At 36.3% G+C, this 24301-nt stretch overlaps 1 protein-coding gene across 1 annotated transcript in view; it reads right to left on the bottom strand.

The window, feature by feature from the left end:
• Positions 1 to 24301, bottom strand: part of COL9A1 (collagen type IX alpha 1 chain) — a 61383-nt gene that overhangs the window by 18658 nt on the left and 18424 nt on the right. The window contains exons 11-28 of the mRNA XM_053973218.1: positions 24165 to 24218; positions 23523 to 23558; positions 18331 to 18354; positions 17961 to 18014; positions 16351 to 16404; positions 14692 to 14724; positions 14537 to 14593; positions 13776 to 13829; positions 12513 to 12566; positions 10169 to 10222; positions 8741 to 8794; positions 8021 to 8074; positions 7804 to 7857; positions 7642 to 7695; positions 7375 to 7428; positions 6230 to 6274; positions 5369 to 5422; positions 5219 to 5272 (exon numbers count right to left, since the gene is read on the bottom strand). Coding sequence (XP_053829193.1) covers positions 5219 to 5272; positions 5369 to 5422; positions 6230 to 6274; positions 7375 to 7428; positions 7642 to 7695; positions 7804 to 7857; positions 8021 to 8074; positions 8741 to 8794; positions 10169 to 10222; positions 12513 to 12566; positions 13776 to 13829; positions 14537 to 14593; positions 14692 to 14724; positions 16351 to 16404; positions 17961 to 18014; positions 18331 to 18354; positions 23523 to 23558; positions 24165 to 24218 — 897 coding nt within the window. The remainder of the gene's footprint in view (positions 1 to 5218; positions 5273 to 5368; positions 5423 to 6229; positions 6275 to 7374; positions 7429 to 7641; positions 7696 to 7803; positions 7858 to 8020; positions 8075 to 8740; positions 8795 to 10168; positions 10223 to 12512; positions 12567 to 13775; positions 13830 to 14536; positions 14594 to 14691; positions 14725 to 16350; positions 16405 to 17960; positions 18015 to 18330; positions 18355 to 23522; positions 23559 to 24164; positions 24219 to 24301) is intronic.

Genomic DNA, 24301 nt, shown 5'->3' with positions numbered 1-24301 from the left:
TCACTGGCTTACTGATTTCCTGTTCATCAATTGAGTGGAACAATAATAAGAATGAGAAGATATTCCAGGTAATTGCCATCTCACTTGGTTGCTCAGATAATTGAAACTGTAATTAGAATCACTTGAGATGCTATCCACAGCATATACTCTGACGACCTTTAAGGGTTTTTACTTTAAAAATTTGTTATTAACTACAAGTAATTCGTTCTATATTATTAAATATATGTCATAGGACTGCCAAAGAGAATTAAATCTGTGTGGAATAAAAAAAAATAAAGTACCTTTTGGATTTTTTAAACTTCATATTCAAAGTTTTTTGCAAAATGTAACCCATTTATTAACTATATACTTATGAGACTTAAACTTACCAAATTTTTGTCATGCAAAATCTCAGAGGAAATACTCATTTAAGGTCAAGGATTTATCCACAGAAGAATCAACAGGACTCTTTGACCCTCAATACAGTATTGAAAAGCATACAAGTATGTAAACTAATATTTGATAGAAGAGTAAATATACAAGTAACTTTCTCTGAATCTTTAAATGCAACTTTACAACTTTGCCAGACTAATAATTAAATTGTACTACTCAGGATAATGGTAAGAGGTAGATGTAGCATGAAATGTTCCCTCCTCTTAACAATGCCATGCTTTGGGCTGAAGCAGCAACCCACTAGCTGTCATTCTCTTTCATTCTGACTGTGCCTACAGTGTTAGCTGAAGTCCAGGAAAGCTTTGGTACACTAGCTCCATAACAAATCCATTTTTTTACCCAGGTTACTGTCTACACTGTTTAGGAGAAGCCAACATTGTGATATCTGCTGATGTCCAGAGGTCTGCCATGCCCAAAATTCAAAGAAAGTTGTTGTTGGAGGGTTAAACAAAGAGGTATCAGACAAGAACCTGGCCATGTTGTTTAGGAAGACAGGGGTGGATACCAGGAGAAGTGAAGAGGCTTGGAGCTCATAAAGTTTGACTGGGCTATGTAGTCTGCAAGTATGACAGAAAAAGTGCTACCCTGTGCAGAATTGGGCAAGGTCAAAAAGTTTAGTCACATTCACCTAAAGGCTTAGGTTTACTGTAAAAAAAGTACCTGCCAAGATTGAAATGTGCTTTTTCCTCTTTACTGTATAAATATTCTAATATTAACTAACCCCTTTAGCTCTACCTTGAGTGTAAACTATGACAGCACTTGTGGAACATGTCTGAAATTACATATAAAAACATGCCCACTAATTCCTAAACTTAGCATATAAACTGAGACAAGGACATTTCATCCTGCCATTAAGAGCTACAATACATGTTATTTCAGTTGTAGTCATGTAAAAGGAATATGATAGAAAATCTAAATTTCAGTTACTATAACTAAAGTACGTAGGGTAACCAAAGTTACATTTCAGCATAGGCAGGACAAAAATATCTTTAAAAACCAAAAAATTATTTAGCTGAAAGTAACTTAAGATGCTGAAAACAGCATTCTTCTCTAACTTTAGATTGTGTGACATCTGAGTAGTAAATCCAAGGTACTCTCCAGGTTTTCTCTTTATAGTGAGGCACTTCCAGAGAGGAAGTCAGCCCAAATGACCAGTGCCCCCCAGAAGTTTCTCAGAGGGGCTATGGTATCAAATCTTAGGTAGCTGGATATTTAGTCTGTGTTGCTAATGCTGGGAAAACATGTATTGTTTCCTAATTACAAAGCAACATATATGCATGCTGGCCTGCACATACATCAAGTTTGCTCAATTTGCTAGACACATATTGAACTTTAAGTGATTACTTCAATATTACAAGCTCTCTGCAAAACCACAGGGTGCAATAAAGGGTCTAAAAATGTTAGTAATTTATAGGTTAAATAATTGAAGAAAAGCAAGGGATGAAAAAGCAGAGGCAGGGGTCAGTATTTTCTGCAGAAACTAAATTAGATTACTAAATCTCAGCAAATATGAAAGAAAACGGTTAAGCAGCTTAGGGAGCATGACTAAATTCCACTGATTAGGAATGACACTCCCACATTTGAGAATTCCTTCCCTTGGCCCACCTGCCATGATGACTGACTTAGAAAGGTTTAAACTACAAATGAGTTTGGTAATTACTCGGATTGGTTAGAACAATGTGAAGCAAACATAAGGTTAACCAAGAGTGGAGAATATGTTTCATTTAGAAATAAAATGCAAAATTTCCACATTGCTCCAGTTGTTTTTCCAGTTTACTGAACACATGAATAGCAAAAGGGTTTTTTTTTTCCCTACCCACTCAGATGCAACTTGAAGTTTTTTTTAAGGAAAAGCAATAATAGATTAAAATGATACTTTTTAAAGCAAGTTTCTCCTAGAGATCTATGTCGGAGGTGAGGAAAAAGTCTCCTAACACATGAGCTTGCAATGAGTTTTTAACTAGAGCTAGTAATCTTGTTTTCAAATATTTAGTATCTGCCCTGTAAAACTGTGAAAGTTTACAGATTCACAGAGGGCCAAAATTTGGATCTTCTGTTTAGTAACAATATCTTCCAACTACATTCCAACAGCTGTTTAACAGTAAAATACACTGAAATAACATGGTTTATGACAGAGGACTCTACAAGTTATTTGGCAAGCAGTACAAAAGTATTATTTGTCCCACAGAGACACTGATGATAGTGCTCTCTTGTGTAACCTTTCAAAAAATACACACTAGTTGAAGTGAAAAATTTCTCTCAAAAAATGCCTTTTGCGAGTAGAAAAAGCTGAAAAGCCCCATGATTTTTAAATATAACACAAATGTAGGCATGTAGGTTTTCCCTAATGCAAATACCAGCCTGCTGGCCATATTAGCAAAGGGGTACAGGAGAAGGGAAAGAACTGCAGATAGTTATAAAGTAGATAATTCAAAATAAAAAGAACTAGGCCAAGAAAAATACCTGAATAGCAACCATAAATTCTTCAGGCTTTGAAAGTGTTTGGTTGTGCAACTTTGGTCTGAAACAAGCAAGTGTTAAAGCTGAGAGAAAATTTTAAATTAGGAATGCAACAAAAGAAAAAATATATTTTAAAAATTCTCTTTAGAACAATTATAATTGAATTATAATTACTTTTCTCAATTTATTGCCAAATTGTCTAGTTTTAGAAGTTTGAAAATCATGCCACGTAGAATTATTTAACCAGCAGATTATTTTTTCCCTAGAAATAGAAGGGCAGAATCCTAAAAGCTGAAGTTCAAATGTATCTACATGTACATGCTGCAGAAGAAAGAGAAAACACTCTTTATTCTACCCTGGAAATAAATATTGACTCAGCTTAGACCAAAGCTCTCTGAAGTTCAATAGTTCAACACTGTGTCCTTCCCAAACAAAAAAAACCTCATCATCCCCCTTTTTTTTTTTGTGTAGATGTAAAGTGCTCCTCAAAAAAAAAAAAAAAAAATTAGAAAGTTATACCAGTCATAAGCTGCCTGTAGTCTAAAGCTGATGAGAGCCAACATAGCTGTTATCCAAGGCTCTTTATAGCTTTAACTAACTATAGATGAGAAGTAGCTTACTGTTTGATGGACTACATACAGGCTGACTTCATAATCAATAATTTACTTCCTTTCTCCATGTTGTATTGACCAAAAGTTTTCTTTCTATGCTTTGGTTCTAATGTTTACATGTTTTCCAAAATGAGTGTACTTTGTAAGCACAGAGAAAATAAAGGCAAGGAATCCAGATGTCTTGCTGGTCTCTAGAGTGATAAAAAGAAAAATCACTGTGTTTAATCTGCTTTAAGGATTTCTGTTCATCTACAGGGTTACTAATAATTAACCTTGAGTGTCAACCCCTGTTCTACGGACTGCTGATTTTGTAAATTCATGTTCACATTGAAAGGATTAAAAGAATAGTTCAGCAGATTACAGTGCATTATCAGAGTGGGCAATTACTTTGGTCTGTTTCAATTATAATTCTTGTTCCTGTCACAAGTGTACAGTATCAGCTTAAGAACAGTGCTGAAAACCTTTTTTGAGTGTACCCAACACTTTTAAATACAAAGAACAAAAATAAAGACAAAAACAAAAACTTGTTTGCAAGTTGGATGTTTGAGAGACTGAAGATACTTGTATTCCATCCCAGTAAATGCCCTTATAATCCCCTTTCTGTATCATCTTTAGGCAGCTGTGGACACAGCAGCAATGCAAAGATTGTCCAAAATAAACGTGATCTCATTACATTAATACATCTAGCACCTGATAGTACAAACCACAGGGAAAAAAAAAAAATAGAATCTGTTACTTGGCTGACTGCTGGTGTATGTTTAGGAGCTAATTCAGAGAAGATATACCTGACCCTTACAAATATATCACACTAAATATATCACTAAACCTTGTATGAGAATAACTCTACAACTCTTGGAAATCATCCCCAGAGTACCAGTGGCAAGAGGGAAGCCTGGAAAAGCAATTGCTTACAGAGCTTGAAGCCTGGTTAATGTCATCAGAGTGAATATTTGTGCATGAAAATTTTCTTCAAATCACTGATCCTCTCATCCCTATCCATCCAGAAGGATTAACAGCAAAGGGAAATTAGATCAGCCTTATGCAGCTCCAAACCATGTCAGGTCCCCTCTAGAGAGAATCAGAAAGTGATTGATACCCAGTGATTGATACCCAGTTGTTGATCCAGTTGTTCTTTGTCCTCAAAACTGAGCCTTAACAAATACCATCAGTTCACTTTTCTTAGCAGGTTTATTTCCTGCAGCAAGCTACCTGCCCAGAAGCAATTTTTCCAGTCTTCCAAATCTTTCTAATGTTAAGAAAAATCTCCAGGGAAAGAAATTACAACAGCAGTGTTTTCAATGAAAGATAAATGCTACTCTTCACACCACTATGTTAATAATCCCAAACAGACTGTTGGAGTGGAAGAACAGGAGTTTGTTTCCAGCTTTTTGTCACAAATCACATTTATTCCCTCTGTTTTGGCTTTTACTTAGCATATTTAAATACAAAGACAAGAAGAATATAAACAGAGGTTAAAAATTTAACTTTTTAACACCAAAACCAATCATAGGACACTACTGTACATATATAGGACTGTATTTCTCTATGTGATGATGCACATCCTCTTGGTACAGAAGGTAAAGAACTGGTATTTACCTCAAAAATTAGAACTTATGATAAATAATAATTTTACCTTGTGACTATAGCTTCAGTAACCCTATCTTGAGACACTGCAATTTTACATATTCTCAATTAGAAATTTATTCCGTACTTACTGGTGGTCCCCGGGGTCCTGTTGGACCTGCTTCTCCCTCTGGGCCCTGTTGACCCTGTTTTGGGGAACAAATTTGAAATGCAACAGATTTGAAAAGTGATTTTTTTTTAAACGTTTTTCTAGATCTTTTGTATAAGATTAATGGTTTTACCTGTTTACCAGGATTTCCCATTAACCCTGGCACCCCAGGAGGACCTCTATTACCCTGTTGGGCAGAAGATGAAAAATATTAGCCAAGCCAATGATTTGCTCTTTCATTTTAAAATTAAAAATTAAAATAAGTAAAGCAATAAGGTCTAAACAAAATCAACTTGTGTTAGTTTTTTAACTTCTGCCTTATTTTTGGTGTTCTTTTAACTTTGACTAAACCTTTCTATCTAATTTTTCAAAAGTCAGATTTCAGTTCCTTTGCTGTTTATGTGCTGACAAATCCTAAATAGATTTGATTGCTGCTTTGAAATCACAGAAGGCAATACCACTCCATATAATTTCAGACAAAAATCATGTCTCAGTCTTGTTTTCTTTTTCAATTGCTTACAGCTATACTCAAACATCATTGTCTGAAACATTCCACGGTCTCAATCTTATAACATTTTTTTAAACTAAATTGGAATTGATGCAGCAATTTGGTGCTACCTAAATAGAAATAACAACCCCTGTGACTGAATCAGCTTAGGGTGGCTATAAATACTACTCTTATTACAAGATTATTCATTTCAAGGTGTAGTGAGGTAGGCACATCAAAATCTTCCTCTAGCAATGATTTCCATAAATTTAAAAGAAATTATCTTTTTAAGGTATTATTTAATGCCTAGAATAATGAAAACCATGTAATGCCTGTACGTGTGAAAATGTACAGGCCAAAGTTGAATAAAAACTGTATTTAATTTCTTCAGCCTAAGGTTCGTCTCTTAACACAAGAGAAGGTTAGTACAATTTCATTGAATACTTTAGATACTTTAGCACTTTATTTGTGCTTAAGATAAGAAAGACAATACTCAAGACATTTTACCTTCGGGCCAGGAATGCCTTTCATACCTGGAGAACCTGGGAAACCCTGAAAGAAAAAAAGATTTACATTTATTTGTTGTTAAGGTGATCGGAAGTGGTGTTTAAAAAAAAATTCTTTCTCATGCTTGAGTATGAGAAAGAATCCTTTTATTTGGCATTAAAACACTTTTATTCAATAAGGGACCAAGCTTGAATTCTTTCAGTTTACAAAGTAAAAGATAAGGAGTATTATTCTTACTTCATAAATTGCAAAAGGAGCATGCATAAGTGAGGAGTTATGACTTTTCTGTCCTAGACTAGAAATACATTCTTGTCCCAGTATGCTGAGACTGGAGGTGCAAAGTTTTACAGATACCTTTGGACATTTTTCATTCCCTCTGCGCTTCTCTGCAACAGCTCATAGCAAGTATGCTTTCACTAAATTGTCTTCCAAGCTTAAGAGTTTACTTAGTATTACAAATTTATGTCCAGTTCTGTTTTAAAACATCTCCATCACTGTTCCTCACAGCAATTGCTCCCATAGCAAAGTGTTTTAAAGAGGTTTCTCTTTAGCTTTTGACAATTGGTACAGTTTTCAAACTTAGTTAATGCATGAGGATTACCTCCTGAAAGAGCCCATAAAGCACCAGTGACTCCCTGTAAGTTCCCCACAGGGAATACACAGCAGACCTCCAACCCACCCACAGAAAGAAGCATGAGTGTGATGCATTCCAGATGTTCTGAGCCAGCAGAATATCAAAGGATGATTGTTCATGGAAGGTATGTCAGAGCAGCAGCTCAGCTTTTCCTGCTCACTTTGGGAATAGCTGGGCCCTAGTCAATACAATGAGACCAGCCCTAATTATGGGGTCATAGGATCCACAGGGTCTCGGGTAGGAGAAAAACGAAAAGAGTCACATCCTGGCCACAAATGTTTTGTGAGGCCAAGTTCCCCACAATGACATCCTAAGGAGATCTAGACTGTTGTGCAAAGGTTTTGCATACACATAAAAAAATGTCCCCTTCCATTACACATACTCTCCCCTGAGCCTTTTGCTCAGATTTTCACTAGAATTACTCCAACATCAGAGTCAAATCAACCAATACACAGCCTTTGTACGATTTGAACTGAGCCTACCTTTCAAAGGTAAGGTACTTGATACTTACTGGCAACCCCTGGAGCCCTGTATCACCTGGAGCTCCAGGTTTTCCTGGCTCACCCTGTAAAACATTTAAAGTTGTAATTTATGCAAATCAAACATGATGGAAAATTTTATTTCTGGAACACAGAGCTGACATACTTTTGGATCTGTAGTACAGAAATGTTAATTCAATTACCCTAATAATGTGCATAAAGCCATGAGCAGCAGCCACAAATTAATGAACAAATCTAGGGCACTACCAAAGCTCATAAACACGCCAGTTGTGTCTTACTTTAGCTCCAGGCATGCCAGGGATTCCTTCACGGCCATCAACTCCTGGTAAACCCTTGAAAAAAGAAAAAAAAAAATATTGTAAGTTTGAAAAAATTTTGCCCAAGCACTAATATGCAAAGTAGAATTGAATGAAGCAAATAAATAAATTAAATATACATACAGGCTCTCCTTTAGGCCCAGGGAGGCCATTTATTCCTCTTGTACCTTGAGGACCCTAAGAATAATAACAATATTTAAAAATTAGGCTAAAGAAAAGGAAATGGCAGATTAAAAGAATGTCAGTGCATACTCATTCAGATACACATTATTTGGAGAGTACCAGTTATGCACTGTTTATATTGTTAAGTCAACGAGAGTCAAAATTTGTCTATGCTCACCCTTTCTCCCTTTGGACCTGCCTCTCCTAGTGGACCTCTCTGTCCTTGATCCCCCTACAGAAAAAAAATATTTTAAAAATAAAATCAGAATAAACTTCCTTGTATTTTTAGCTAAAACTCTAAGAAAATCAACAAGTATAATTCACATTTGGTGAAAGTAGACAACTCAAAGTCACATTATATTTAAAAATGAAGGTTTTTAAAACTGGAGTTGACAGATATATTTTAAAAAACACAGCTCAAGCCATCACCACCTGAGATTTCAGGAGTGGCAAAGCAAAGGATGTTGCACTTGTTTAACCCAGATTTACAAGCACAAATTCCAGCTATGGAAGCAGAGAGCAAGGAAGAATTTAAGAAAAAAACCAACTAACCAACCAAACACCCCAAACAAATAAAACACACACACAATAAAAACCTCCAACAAAAATTGCCCAAATGGCACTGTATGGGTTTTGTTCCAGTTTGATAACTGAAAAATTCCAAGCCACCTTAAAGCACAGTAGGAAGAGGAAACCATAACATACTAAGAAGTTAAAATGGGTTCATCTACCTCAAATTCTTTGGGAACATTAAGACATTAGTGACTTGAAATCACTATAATATCATTTATTCACCTGTAGGGAATCAATAGAATTGGATTAGTCAGAGGCTTCTTTGATTCACAGCTGCAAAGTTAAACTAGCTGGGAAGAGTTTGGATAGCCCACAGTCTACTTACAGGTGCACCAGGAAGACCCTGGGGACCAGGATCACCATCAAGACCACGAGCTCCCTACAAAACAAATAGATAACACAAGATATTAAAGCGAACTGCTGGAGCACTAACAACTTATGTGTCCTCCTTATAGGTCCCAGGACCTATAAACACTCTACAGATGAGAGGGCTTTATAGCTCCAATTAAAAAAAAAAAAGGCAATAATTTTTTTTTATTTATCTTGTTTCTTATGGAAATATGAAAGAAAATATATTTAAATATTAAAAAAATATCCGTCAAAAAACAACATTCAGTTGATTCTCTAAAAAAGATAGGAGGGAAGTAGACCTTTACATGCAACTTCAAAAAAATCTCTGTCTTCTTTAATAATACTATATCCTTCACCACATAACAGAATAACATCAAAATATGCAGAGAAATCATCAAGTGCAGTGCTGCTATTTTTATCACATGTTTCAAGGAAACAGTGCAATTGCTACCCTGTAAATAAATGTAAATGCAGAGAATTTTTTTTTTTAAAAAGGTTTAGAGAGAACATGGAACTCTTTAGTCAAACAGATATATATAAATGTTTCAAGTAGACAAAACATTACAGAAAATGTAGGTAAATAACTACAAAGAATTAGAGCACACAAAGACCAGAAGAACAAAGGTAGTAATAGCTTAACAAACATGTCCAAGAAGTTAGGAAGGATCATTCATGAGAAGATTCATAATCAGGAGAAATTTGGTGTTGTCTCCAAAGAAAGATGATCACAAGATTTACATGATTTGACTTCTGGGGAAGGAGACAATGGCAGGATTGCTATGTTCTACTCCTTTCAGAAATTATTGCTGTATAGATTTAACAAGATCACAAGACTAGAAATGTAGCACCCAGCTTTGAAATAACAGACAGAAACACTTAGACAAACAGAAGGAAAATTGTCCAGCAAAGTAAGAGCCCACATAAATATTAATCTCACTAGCAGCAATTTAAGACACAGAGAAGTCAAAGTGAGAATGGGAAAAAGAACAAACTCTCAATAAAAACTCCTGAGAATAACTGGAGTGATGATGGATGTAAAAGGCTTTAGGAAGATACAAATCACAGGAGGGAGTACTTAAGTTTTAGCTTTAATTTAAATGTGCTATAGTTTATAATTGTTATAACTTGCTATCTTGCAAACTACAGACTTGCATACATGCAAAACTACCATAAATGCAAGGACTGGGGGAAAGAAGTAAAGAGTATATGCGTTTCTTCAATTAGAAGGACTGAGCTACCTTTCTTCCTAACAAGATGTACAGTAGCTATGGAAATACAGCTGACAGGAGAGAGAAATACAGGGGGAAATAAAGAAGAAGCTTAAATATGCTTTTAAAACATTCAGAGTTTTACATTTTTTCTTAATATAGGCCATTTTATAGAAAGAAAGATTAATACTCACTTTGGTACCTTTAGGTCCCATTATACCAGTTATACCTCTGATACCTAGAATACCCTGAAATAGAAAAGTATATTCAAATTTTGCTTAATTCTTCTCATCAGAACTGCCCTACTTTTCAGACAGAAGACTCAATAGTTCTACACCCTTTCTTTACATTTATTTTACTATTTTCTTAGTACTAAAGGAGAAATCCAACTGCTGCTGTATTAGCATCCTTAATTTATATGGTAATTTGATATTTTACTAAATTTAGAATTTTAAAAATAATAACAGAACTATCAGGTTGTATTATAAAACCACAAATACACCATAAGGACAGAAAAAACCCACTGATTTTTCTTCTTGGTTACCTCAGAGTTGAAGCATTCTTATCTGCAGATTGTGTGAAAGGAACATGTGATGGCCAAGTTTGCAAAAGTGCTAAGTTGTTTTAGGTGAGGGATTGGACAGATGAAGGAGATTTTACAGAGTTACAGAGGCAAAAGAGCTAGGGTTTTGAGAGTACAAGTGCTAATTTTATATGTCCACCAAGAGGCTAAATTGAGTAGACATCCTAATGCAGCAGCATGTATCATAACTATCATCACAGCTGTCACCACTTTCCTTCAAAATAGTCTTGTGGGAAATTTGGCTTCACTGTCTTCCTCTTCCCAAGAGACTGACACTGCCTGAGATGTCTCCTCCCTGCAGAGACCAAATCCTCAGCCATAATATGCTTGTCCTGCAACTGTGTTATTGAAACAACTACAGGCACTTCCCCAGAGCTTGGGCAAACCCACTCCTGAGCAGATTCTACACTGGCAGCCTCTACTTGCTCCTCACAAAGCTGGATGGCATCTTGCACAGAACACTTGAAGCCTTGTCAGCCTAAAAGGTGGGGAAAATCATGGCAATGCGACAATCACTACAGCAGCCCCACAAGGGAGATGAACACAGTTTAATCCTGCTTCTAAGATCACAGCTGGAAGTAGGCACACTGTGGCATCCAACACTTTCTATTAAAAACAACACCTCTCCCAGGGGTGGCTGTCTCATGCAGATCTTGTCAGTGGAATACATTGGTTGGGTTGCAGGTTCTGTGGTGGAGACTGGATACTTAACCCCTTTCATTTGTTTATGTAAGGAGCAGATAAGAAGATACAGCAGAGTCTACAGGCTCTCCATCTGTGCTTGTAAAGCACTGTCTGTCCTTTTTCACATGGATTAACTATCTGATATCACTTTCTGCATATTATGAATCCTAAATTTTAATAAAAAAACAATTATTTTATAGTTTGTTTGTATGGTGACCAGTTGGTGATACAGTGAAAGGTTATGAGTAACACATTAAAAAAAGTGAATCTTTAATTGTTTTTTAGTTCTACTGTGTTATTTCACAGTGAAAAACTTTACCAAACCAAGTAAAATTAATTGGTCCCCACAGGCCTTTCAGACAGCAGAAGCTGCCTCTTACACAAGTACTTTGTCTGCACCAGGGCCTCAGGGACACCTTTTTAGGATCAAGCATCAGAAGGAATGGACATTTTCCTTTATTTAGTCTGTTCTTTACCTTTTTCTAGTCATAATCCAGAGATTTATGCTGTCATATGTTTATGTTCATAGAGAATTTTGAAATTTAGATGTCACATGTATTAAGGTAAGCTCCTGTATAGCATCAAATCTGGACAGCAATGGCATTAAATAAATACTTTAACACCTAAGGGAAAAAGCATGAGACCCCATCAGAAAATAAATCATAGAAATTAAAGGTGTTATGCCTGTTTCTCCTACTTAGAATTCTGTTCCCTAGTCCTTTTCAGTCACGGTTACCAGAAGAGCTCCTCACAGAGAACAAGCTGAAAGGTATGAATTAGAACAAACCAAAGTGATTCAGGACAAGAAAATAACTAGATATGATTGAAGGATACTTCTTGTGCAAGCCAAAAGGCAAAGAAACTTCAGGGAAAAAAAAAAACTGTTCTTCAGTGGTTGCAACTTCATCCTCAAATCTCAGCTAAGTCTGAATTTCACAGCTGATTGTGTTTCAAACACAATGAAGTCAGAGTCATCAAAAAAAAGGAAAGTGAAGGGGGAAAAAACATCAACTATTTTCACAATCTAAGCACAACACAAAATTTAGGACATTAAATAGTTTTTAAAGTTAGCCTTTCTATATGGAGCTTTGTGCCAAGCAATAATGTAGTTTTGGGAGGACTTAAATAATTCTACTTTGATTCATAGACAATATGGCAGAATAAAGAGAAAGGTGCATGGAGGTCTTGTAATAACTGTTTTCTTACAATAATAAGAAAAAAATATGTCATTATGAAGAAAATTAGTAACACTTTAAAAGGAAATACTTTACTGGAGGGCCTTGAGCTCCCACTTCACCACTGGGTCCTTGGTCCCCTTCTTCACCCTGGGAAAGCAGAAGGAATACACCTGTAGCCAATCCATACCATGCATATTGCTCTGTCATTGTATGAGGTGAATTTCCTGCTTAATGTTTTCTGTCACCATGTCCTGAAAGAAATCCAAATGAAGTCACACCACTTCCCCAGACACTCACTCACTCAGGTTCCCATTGCATTCAATTATTAGTCAAAAGGGTAATTTTAAAGAAACCTCTGTATAAAGAATAATGATATTTTCCCCTTAATCTGTCATTCAATTTTTTCTTGATATTAAGGTCTTTAGGATTTTGTCAGGAACTGTAGTTAACAGGACAAGGAGTAAAGGGTACAAACTGCAAGAGGGGCAATTTAGGTTATATAGCAGGAAGAAATTCTTTACTGTGAGGGTAGTGAGACACTGAAACAGGTTGCCCAGGGGGGTTGTGGATGCCCCAGCCCTGGCAGTGTTCAAGGCCAGGCTGGGTAAGGCCTTGAGAAACCTGCTCTAGTTGAGGTGTCCCTGCACATTGCAGAGGAGTTGGGACTAGATGCTCTTTAAGGTCTATTCCAACCTCTTAATATTCTATGATTCTGATTTCTTGTTCTTCCAGACTAAAAGTGCAAAAAGTTTTTTCTAATGGTTTTCCCTGCAACACTGAAGCATGGACCAAGGCAGTGCAAACCTGAAATTTTCTTATAAATATTTCAATATTAAAGAGGTTATATAAAAAGGTTAATTCAAATGAAACACCTTGAGAGAGTTAACATTTCAGTTTTCAAGATGAATCAGATTTGGCCTCTCTTTATGAACTTTCACTACGTCCTTTCCATCTCAAATATATTTTTCCCACTCATTCTTCATTTAAGTATTCATCTGTGCTGCAGCTAACTTGGTAAATTAAGGGAATTATCCTGCATTTAAATGTTTGAAAGTTTTTCAATTAATAAACTTAGCTTCAATTTTCCCTGTAAGTTCTGTAATAATTAAATTGAACAATCAAAATAAAAAGCAAGAGGAGTATGATTTGTCCATCATAATAAATACATAGTACAGGTGAATAAAGAATAGAGAAGTGCCTTTGGTTACTCTGGAGCACTGATATGTAGTATCACTTCATGCATTCTGTTAAAACAATTAATATTTATAACAGAATATAATACTGCTTTTGAAAGTGAGGCTAAACTACTATTAGTTTGCTAAAAACAACAGCAGTTTTTTCCTGGTTTTATTTTACCTTATAACCTTGTTTTCCTGGTTCACCAGACTCTCCTTTTGAACCTTTTTGCCCCTAAAATAAACACAAAACCCCAAAATAAATTAATAAATAGAGACTATTCAAAATTAAAATACAGTTTTCCAAAACAGATACAGACTGCTGAGAGCTGTCTTGCTGTTTCCTCTCAAACCCCATTTCACTCCTCCTTCCTCACCTTTCTAGGAAACACTACATATTAAGTACAATGCTCAAAATATCTGCTTCTGGATCTAACAAGGCTGCATTTCTAGGCAAGTAAGTATTTCTTCTTATGTTATCCCATAAAAATTTCCTGAGGCCAACAGTATTTCTAGAAACCAGCAAAGAATATATAGAAAAAAATCTGAGTTAAAATGAGACTCAAAAGATGTTAATTTCAATTTAGTATGTTACAGGTCTCCCAGGAAGAGAAAAAGTCAAAAAGATTAAGGATCTGGGGAAATATATAGAGTTTCTGGAGTCAGACCACAAATGATGCAGGAAGTGAACGAAGCAATGCTTCACATACTCTAATCCTCTCAGGACCAGACATGAATTTTACAGTTAAGATTAGAGGAGTAGCAAGAGATTTCAACAACAAGAGGTTATTTTGGCAGTCAAGAGTAACAACCATAAGCAAGAACAGCAACACAATCTTTTTTGAAATTAACAGTGAAATGTCCTTTTTCAAGTCAGTAATTACCCTCCCTAGTGCCTTGAGACAGCACCTCTGGAAGGAATGTTGGAACAAGTTCTCTTACCTTCATCCCCATTAAGCCAGCATGTCCTGGACGGCCAGGTGGACAAGCACTGGGACACTGGAAAAGCATTCACACAGTTATTACCACTGAATAAAGCTGAATAAGATTGTCTGAGATTACTTAAAAAGAAATAAAAACATGGACATTAATCTTACCAACAGGTCGCCATCTTGCAGACCAATTGTTCCCTAAATTAAATTAAATTAATGGAAGTCAGTAACACAGAAATAACCAGACATGACTCATTAGGCAACACAGTGATTAGACAAAACTACTATCTAGACCTAGAATCAGAAATACAATCAACCAAAGGATCTCTCACATGAAAAGCACCGTAACTGTAGGATTTTATTATAGGACTGCAGGTCCTATCCTCTAACTTAGAATAAGTTTTCAAAAAAAACCCCAAAATATTTCTCTTGCTTTTTAAACTACCTCAAACATACTTTCTGTTAAATATAGAACAAATGTGTCCAAACCCCATTAGTTTCCTACAGGAAACCATGGCAATTTCTATAACTTAGTGCCATTCACCAAAAGATTCAGGTCTTTACAGAGAAAATTATTTTTACAGGGAAAACAATTTTCCCAAAAGTATTGGTAGATGACAGTTGTAATAACTAGACATGAGTGTACAATAAGATGGACTCAGTGGGGGAAGGCCTTTTCTCATATTAAATCAAATACTTGATGGAAGCTAACAGGAGGTTTATGAGGCACAACAGGGAGAAATATTATTTCACAGCAGCAGCTGGATTCTCTGAAGCCCTGTGGGAGGGATCACACTGTTTTCAGACAAAAGCACAGGAGAGTTTAAGGAATGAGCTCCTTAAAGAATGGTCTTCCTACATGCACAAGGATTTTTAAAAAGCCAAGAGTATTTGGGTCCATAATGTCATCAACTGGAGTGGGACTGTGGCACTTCAGAAACCTGAACCAGCCAGAACTTTAAGGAACAGAAGCACTATACACCTCTGTTTAAGGACTCAATTCCACTTGTTTCTAAACGACTCTTCTCCAATTTACCATTCATGTTTTTTAAAATGCTGCTGCCAATTCTCTGGCAACTTTCATGAAAACAAGAAACATGGCATAAATAAAGCATATGTATTTAGAGTCTGTCCCTAAAGAGTGGGGGGAGGAGGTTCCCAGCAGAGGAATAGTACAGCTTTTAAAAAGACATCAGCACAATGCCTTTCCCAGTGGTTTGCATTTCCCAGCCCCCAGACTGAGACGTGTCTGCCAAACTCTCCACTTTATTTCTCTGGGCAGGTAAATTACCACAAGATAAAGGCATAACACACATCCCTCCTCCCAAGAGGTTAAAAAAAAAGCTAGCTGTTCCCCTGGAGAGGCAAAGCACTGCTGTAAAGCTTTCTTTTATTCCTTGCAAGTAGCAGATCTGATTGCAAGAAAGACATCAGAACTCAACCCACCTGGAAGTGTATATTTCTGTCTCATAAGCCAAATATTCTTTTCTTCTCCTAATAGAGAAAAGCCTGCCTCTACTGAAGTAATACCAGTGAGGCCCAACAAAGATTACATGTACAGTATTATGATTCACAGGGGAATTTAAAACCTGTGTATTTGCAGTTTACAGAAATGGGAAGGCATCATGACGAAAGTTACAAAATTTGCATTTCAAACTACCTTTTTATAACCATCAAGAGTGGAAACTTGCTTTCTAACTGGAAGATCAAAATCTTTCTTATATCCTAGAGTCAGTATTCAGCTGTCGAACTTGGGGAGAAGTTTTGTTCAAGCAGCAACAACACAAAATTCAGATGTAAGCACATATTAAACATATCACTTACTGGAGGACCTGGAGGTCCTGGTAGCCCTGGTGGTCCTCTTTTTCCTGGATCTCCCTTAAAAAGGGTAAAATAATTTAGTTGATTGATAGTAGTAATAAGAACCAGCAGTCAAATAATCAGAGCACACAGCAACAGTGAGAAATTAAGTGGCTACAGAAGGACAGACTGGGTAGGCAGTTAAAACATCAACCCACAACATGGCTCCCAGAAAAGAATGGGAAAACTATTTTTTTCAGTAGAATGGCAGCCATGTTGTGAAATAGGAGTCACAAGAAAACCAAAACATTTTTGCCTGCTTTAGAAATCTGAAACATCTGACCATAGGATCATCTATGCACTCCTCCTCTATAACTGCTATTAAGACATGAACAAAGAGAATTCTAGTAACTGGCAAAAGTAGATAGAGGAGAAAAATCCACTTTTTCAGAGCACAAGAGGAATTTACCAAGTTAGAATTTTTTCCTGTTTGTGAAATTTTGATGCTGAGTGCTCTCATAAGTAAAGACAATGTAAAACCTCTGCAAATTATTTTTTTGAAGGTTTGTAATTAAAATAGTTTTAATAATTGGGCAGAGACCACCTTTTAACTTAATATTGTCTTTTCAATATTACTTTTTACATTTCACTAAGTCATAAATGCAATAAACAAGATTAATATAGAAAAATGATTAAATCTCAAAACATGAGAGCCATTCCTTTCCATGTAATGCATAATTTCATTGTGGGACTCATCATAACAATGTATTGTGGAGGTAAGGGATATAAATAGATTCAGATACTGACTGCATTAATGGAGGTAGCCTCACATGCAGCTTTTGAAAAGGCATTACAGACATGATTTCTGATGCAGACAGTCTCTGAACTACCAACTAACTTCCAGAATGTGTGCCAGTATGACAGAAAAATGCCATTTTATAAAAAGCCTGTACACTTCCCTTGGTTTCCATTCTTGCCCCTCCTACAGACAAGACAGTGAGCTAGATGGATCATCTTCTGAAGCAAATTTGCAGGTTTTAATATTCTTCTTTAATTCATTTATATAATTGCATTTAAAAGTAGGTCTTATTAAACAAAATTTTAATGCTATTTCAGATTTCAAGTAGAAAAGTACCAATAGGTTTCTGCTTCCATTTCAGTAAAGTGTGGTGTCAAAATGCAAGTGTGGCAAAACTGAGTGCACAGTTCAGCAGTAAGGTCAATAGATGGAGCCACACTTAAAATGAGACAGAGAAGAAATACTGAATTGCCATGCTCACTGCTATGCAAATGAAAATCAGTAGTTTAAGTAGTCAAGGTTTACATTTCCTGTATTTCTGCCAGGTCTGCTTTTTGATTTCAGCTTTCCTTGAATAAGAGATGTAGAGTATGGGACGCTCTGAAACATTTAATTCTAATCTGACAGGTGGCCCTGACTTTGTGCTACGCATTGTTCTTATTTCTGATGAGCTTCAAACATAATCCTTCTTCTACCAGTAATCACTGCAGAAGAAAAAAAAAACGTTTGAAAATGCTATGATTGTCCAAATAGTATTTAGATGGCCCATTTTTTCTTTAAGTACCTTGTAGCAATTGAATAAACCTGCATTTTCAGCAAACACAGTAGTACTTACAGGTGGACCAGCAAGACCTACTTCCCCGGGAAGTCCTGCTGCACCAGCTGGACCCTGCAACAACCAAGGTAAATAGTATTTTTATACCAAATAACATCTATATTACAAACATCCAAGGACTGAGAACATGTAAATCTCACAAAAAAAAAAAAAAAAAAACATGCCTTCAGACACCAGTATTCTTGCCCCATATACCTACACAACACCTCAGGGGTAGCTGAAGAAAACATACATAATAGACATAGAACATCAGGATAAAACCATCTCTTTTTTTCACTGAATTACTTTTAATTACAGTATAATAGCTTTATTAAATTTTCAAGCAGATTCATTGAACAATATATTTATGAATTGTAAAATTGATACTTACAGGTGGTCCAAGAAGCCCCTTGCCCTGTGAAATATGAAAAAAAGAGATTAGAAATATGGGGAGGGTTGCCTAGTAAACCTAGTAAAGCTGTTTTCCAAGAATAGAGTATTTCAGAAAAAAAAAAGGTGTAAAAAAGACCTCATTTGATTCTGCCAAATCGCTTTGAAAACTTGTTTAACTACTGTTAAAAATCAATTTTATTAATAGGTAATCAGTGTCAGTAGAGGATATTAAATTACTGATTAATTTGCCTTGCAGTATCATTACACATATTTATAAACATATATACTCCCACAAGGGAATGAAGACATTAAAGGCTTTGTGTTTAACTAATTATCAAGTACCATGATAAACATATCTATGCTATAATAATTTCCTTCTAAATTTGGTTTCCTTCTACATTTGCATTGATAATAAAAGTGAACTTTTTTCCCTGAGGCCTAAATCCATTAAACTTACATTTTTTGGTAATGAGAAAGAACACCAAACTTCTGCTGTTTACATTTTCCATCAGTGTTGTTCTCAATCATTTTAACAAGGAGTGTCCAAGATACAAATGTGTTTCTGTCTATTTGGATGATATACTCCCTCTAAGAAAACAGATCACTCGGTCTTGCATTATTAAAGCAAATGGAAAATTTTATGGAGAACAGTGTTGGTGATATGTATGAAATACTAAAATACAAAATCCCAAATATACTTAAATATTTGGGAGATTTGAAGTAATCAGGCACCTGGGCTGAATGTGAGTAAAAAAGCCACAGAATATCAATCCAGGGCTGTATTTGTAAACCTGTTTAGAAAAGTCATATAACACAAGGAAAATTTCAAGCATTCAACAGAATCATTCCATTTTAACCATTTAATACACAGCAGAAAGTAAGCTTGCATAACCTACATAATCCCTTTGCTATTGCTTCACACTTCCTTGCTACAATTCATCATATTATGCATATCTATATTTGACTATACAAATCAAACTATCACTGCATCACATATTCAATATTATAATATCCCCTGCCTCTAAAAGAAGGAAACCACCTGCTTGCAGGTTTCATTGGAGTACCCTTTCCTAACACAGCCCCTAACAGAGGCAAGGAAGGTCAATGATGCCAAGAGAAGCAGCTACAGCCACTGTGCCCAGCCCACACAACAGCCCAGGAGAAGACTGTCCCCTCCTCTGCATCTCCTCACCTTTCCTAGCAAAAAGCAGGGACTCTCCCCCAGCAATCAATGCCTCCTCACACAGCTACTCCACCCTTCTGGCCATGAACACCTTACGAGCTGACCAAGTTGCAAAGCTGAGAGCAGCTCCAGGGCAATCATCAGTAAGGACATAAACAGAGCTGTTCAGCAGTTCCTGTCCCAACCAGCTGCCCATGTTCCTTCCTCTGTCTGTGTCCTAAAGGGAAAACTTCTCCACACAGCCTGGGGTGCTCATCTGACCCATGGAGCACATGGAGTGCACAGGCCTGGCCAGCAACCCAGAGTCTGCAATCCCCTGCCTCAGAGGCACCTACCCTGCAATCTGGTAAGTACCCCTGCCATCCACCACAAAGAGCCTAGTGTTTGCAAGTGTACCCTGTGCTGGACACTGTGTTTTAGTAGACCTTAAAATATTTTCAAATTCTCTGTCACTAAATACACATAGTCCTACCCATACGCCACATGTGTAAACCACTAGGAAAATATCAGCTCACAGAAAAGGTAGAGGGAACTAAAAGAAAGAATGGACTGAAGAGTGCAATACATGCACTTAATGTAACAGCCCCAGGTCCATCTACCAGGACACATCAGAGAGATCAGCAAATTTAAATTACTTGAAGAAAAATATTACTTGAATCAATCACAAGAATTCTAAGAACTTTATAATCTTGTCCTTTGAAAAATTATCCGCCAAAGAGATGAGACAAAGAGAATAAATTAAAGCAAAATGATGAAACAGGAAAAAATGTAAAAAAAGGGGATGATAACTGAAGATTGTCAGGGTACATTCTGGGGAAGAAAAGGTGACAGAAGCAGAGAAGCAAACACTGTATATAAAACTTTATGTCCTTAATATGCATTCTTGAAGATAACCAGAAGTCCTAACTTGGCAGATAAATATCACTGGAGGAGCATGAAAAACAGTGATAATAATTAAAAACTAATTAGTATTGTACCCAAGGCTTCTGATTTTCTGTTTGCATTGAGCATTTTAACAACTTAAGCAAGAGGTTTTGTGAAAAATGAAGTCTTTGGGTAACTATCCAGGGACTACTCCACTTGCAAAAAGCCGCTGACAGTATTCAAAGCAGTGCATAATTACACCTAAGCACTCAATTAATCATGTAGACAGTATGCAGATTCATAATTGTGCTCACTATGTTTCTGGTAAATGAGTATTCATGGATCAAACCAAAGAAGTGCAAAGGTTAAACAGCTTACTACATTTGTAGTACGAGCTTTTCAAAAGTCTCTGAATCTGAAAATCAGAACAATTGCACTCCAGCACTACCATTTCTACTTGGGTTTTTTGTTTGTTTTGTTTGGATGGGTTTTGTTGGGTTCTACAGGGAGTCTTTTGTTTGTTTAGGTAGAGGGGTTATGGGGTTTGTTGTTGTTGGTTTGTTTTTTTCATTTTTGTGGATTTTGTTAATAGGTATAATCTCACTAAAGGTCAGATGACCAGTGCTGGCCATTTTGAGAATATTCCAGTAGCTGCACAATTTCTTCAGTAGCATACAGCCATTCATCAGAGGGAAAATTGCATTTATATATGCTTTCCTGGAAGATTTATTTTGAGCATTAATCTCTCAGTATGGACTCAGCATGTATGGGTTAGCCAACTATGGAGCTACAAAATCAATCACTAGGCTTTTTTCCTAACATGTGAGGTCTAAGGATAAATCTTAATAAGTACAAGGGTAATGACATGAGTAGACTAAGTATATCCATCCTTTCTCTTCCTTTAAATAAATTGGAATTCTCCTTTCCTCATTATAAATATTCCTGTGGATTCACCTGAGAATACAAGCTTCAGTTGCTTATTAAGCAGAGGCAGAACAACTCCAAAGGCAATTCCTACTGAGGTTCACTGAAGCGTTACCACCTTAGGATTGAAAGTCTCAGGGCAAACAAAATCACTCAGCTTTGAACAATGGTCCAAAATCTTATCAGATTTATTGCTTTTACAGCCTCAAAATATGGTGACAAAAGTCCTGCTGCTCTGAAAAGAATCAGCATTCTACCTTGACAAGTTGGTCCAGTTTCCTGCTTTCCCAAATTAACGTCTCTACCTCCGAAAAGAGATTAACCCTCTTTATACATGTTTTATGCACACACTTATTCTGCAAGGTCTTAAATTAATTGTTGTTGCATTATTCTGTAAGAGGTGAGCTAAAATTATGTACGTTTTCCCCAATTCAGTTTTTCTTTCAGTTGACAGGCTAAAATGCCCCAGTACTTTATTGAAGTATTTCAGCAATTCAGTTTTATTTCCCCATTTTCTCCTATCATAAAATTACAGAATGGCTTTTTTTGGAAGGGAGACTAAAGAACACCTAGTTCAAATTGCCATGAGTAGGGACACCTTCCATTAGACCCGAGTGCTCAGAGCCCCATCCAACTTGGCCGTAAACACTTCCAAGGATGGGACATCCAAATCTTCTCTGGGCAACCTGTTCCAGTGCCTAAGCACCCCCACAGCAAAGAATTGCTTCCTAGTATCTAATCTAAACCTACTCTCTTCCAGTTTGAAACCATTTCCCCTTGTCCTGCCACCACATACCCTTTTAAAAACCCTCTCTCCAGCTCTCTTGTAGGGTCCCTTCAGGTACTGGAAGGCTGCAATTAGGTCATCCCCAAGCCATGTCTTTTCTAGGCTGAAAAATCACAATATTCTAAGCCCTTCCTCATAGGATAGGTGGTCCATCCCTCCAATCATTTTTTCCCATATCATCTGAGCAAAAACACCTGACAGAGCTTAACTACCTCTTCTTTGCAGCTAGATGTTGTAATGTGCATGGCATATAAACCAGAAATTATTTCCACATCTAGTTGACATCAAAAACAAAACAAAGAAAGAAAAAAAAAAAAAAAAAAAAAAAGGGGAAAAAAAAAAAAAAGGGGAAAAAATAAAAAGAAAATCACCTCAAGCCTCTACCAGAAAAATGTAGGGGTTTCAGTCTACCTAGAAGCTACCTCAATTCTGCTATTTTCTGTGAGTACATTCAACTCATATATTGAGCCTGCAGACCAGCCAGCCATTATATGACCTATTTTCCAAATGTTCAGGTAAGAATGAGCATCCATTAAAATTAAAGTGTCCACAAAGTGATTTATCTTGAGTTTGAACATATCTATAATGTCACACCTTCAAGAATACCTTTATCATTTTCTCTTTGGCCATCTATCAAAATAATTGTTAAATATAAATTTAATGAGAGTTAATAGGAAAAGGTCAAAAATACAAATACACAAGGAGTGTTATACTGGAATACCATACCCCTTCTATTTAATTTAAATAATTTCTCCAAATTAAATCTAATTTTTCATTAAATTTTAATTATATTCATTCTTATTGCAATTTATTCTAGTCATCTTGTTATTTACTCATCTTCCTTGAGGTTTTTTCCTAAGCTAAATTCCTACATGCCAACCATCATTCCCTTCTTCTACCAGCAAAACTCCTAAAACTTACAATTATTTTCAGTCCCTAAAAATGGATGTTAGATCCATCTGTGTGCTAACTGGAACAGTACCCTTTCTGATATTTTGGCCTGTTTTCATACAGAATTGCCAAATAGCACAAGGAGTCTCACAGAATTTACACTTCAGTGATGCCATTTAAACACATGGCAAGAGGTTGAAAACAGGAGTAACTGTAGACTCCCATATGCAAATGAAACATGGGCTCTCTCATCTCCATAGCATTTTCACAGAGATGGAAAAGAATGGTGTAAGTCCAAAACTTGGGACTCCATCACACATGCTCCTTTCTTTTCTACAGCATACAAACCAAACATAAACTTTCAGTAATATTTGCACGCTTAGATATAAAGACAAAACTGTTCCCTAAAGTACTACTTTTGTAACTTATGAGTTCTTTGAAACCTCAGAAATAATATTGGACTTTTCTTCACTACATTTAGTGGTAAAAAGCCTTCATAATAATACTTAAGATGTAAAAATCCTCTAAATGCATTACTTACTGGAAGTCCACGAGCACCCGGCTGCCCTGGCTCCCCCTTTAAAAGATAAAAAATTAGGTTTTAAGAGGCATTAGCATCAAGTTTTGTAAACAATATACAGGAAGATGTTCTCTCACCTTTTGGAGGATATAATTTAGTGGACATAGTCTGCAAGTATTATTCACTTCATTAATGCTATGCTGGTTTCAGTAAGACTTGATAGAAAGGCAAGATTTTCTCAGTATTAAAAAGATACAGCCTCTGGCCTTTTATTCCCCCACCCCTCAAAAACTCAAGCATGCTTGTTACTCTGACTTCTGATTTATATTTAATTTGTTTAATTGATGATGAAGTCAGATTTCACTGGGCTGGTTCACACTGCAGATTACGATGGCACAATTGTAATACAAGATGGAAAGGGTCTCAACTTTACTGAAGATGCTCAACCTTAATGTCAACAATGTGATGCCAGCCACCATTCCTTACTGCTGGCTGTGGGAATGAAACCTTCTTTGTGCTGTGTGAAAAGGGCCCAGAACATGTGTATTCCATAGGTATGTTAGGATTGTAAGAAAGGCTGCAGCATCTTATTAGTCACACAGAGACAAACAAAAATGCTGCTTTAAAAAAAATCCATCATTTCATGAATAATTTTGTTCCTACCTTCTGTCCTTTTGGTCCTGGGGGTCCACGTGAGCCATCAGGTCCTGTGAATCCCTTTGGAAGTAAGTTATACAATGTTAATTCAAGGGTTATGTGTTTTTCTTAATCACAACAAAAAACATTCTACAACATGGAAA

This window comes from Vidua macroura, chromosome 3 (assembly GCF_024509145.1).
Source record: "Vidua macroura isolate BioBank_ID:100142 chromosome 3, ASM2450914v1, whole genome shotgun sequence".
NCBI lineage: Eukaryota > Metazoa > Chordata > Aves > Passeriformes > Viduidae > Vidua > Vidua macroura.
This window is presented reverse-complemented; position numbering and strand designations above follow the sequence as displayed.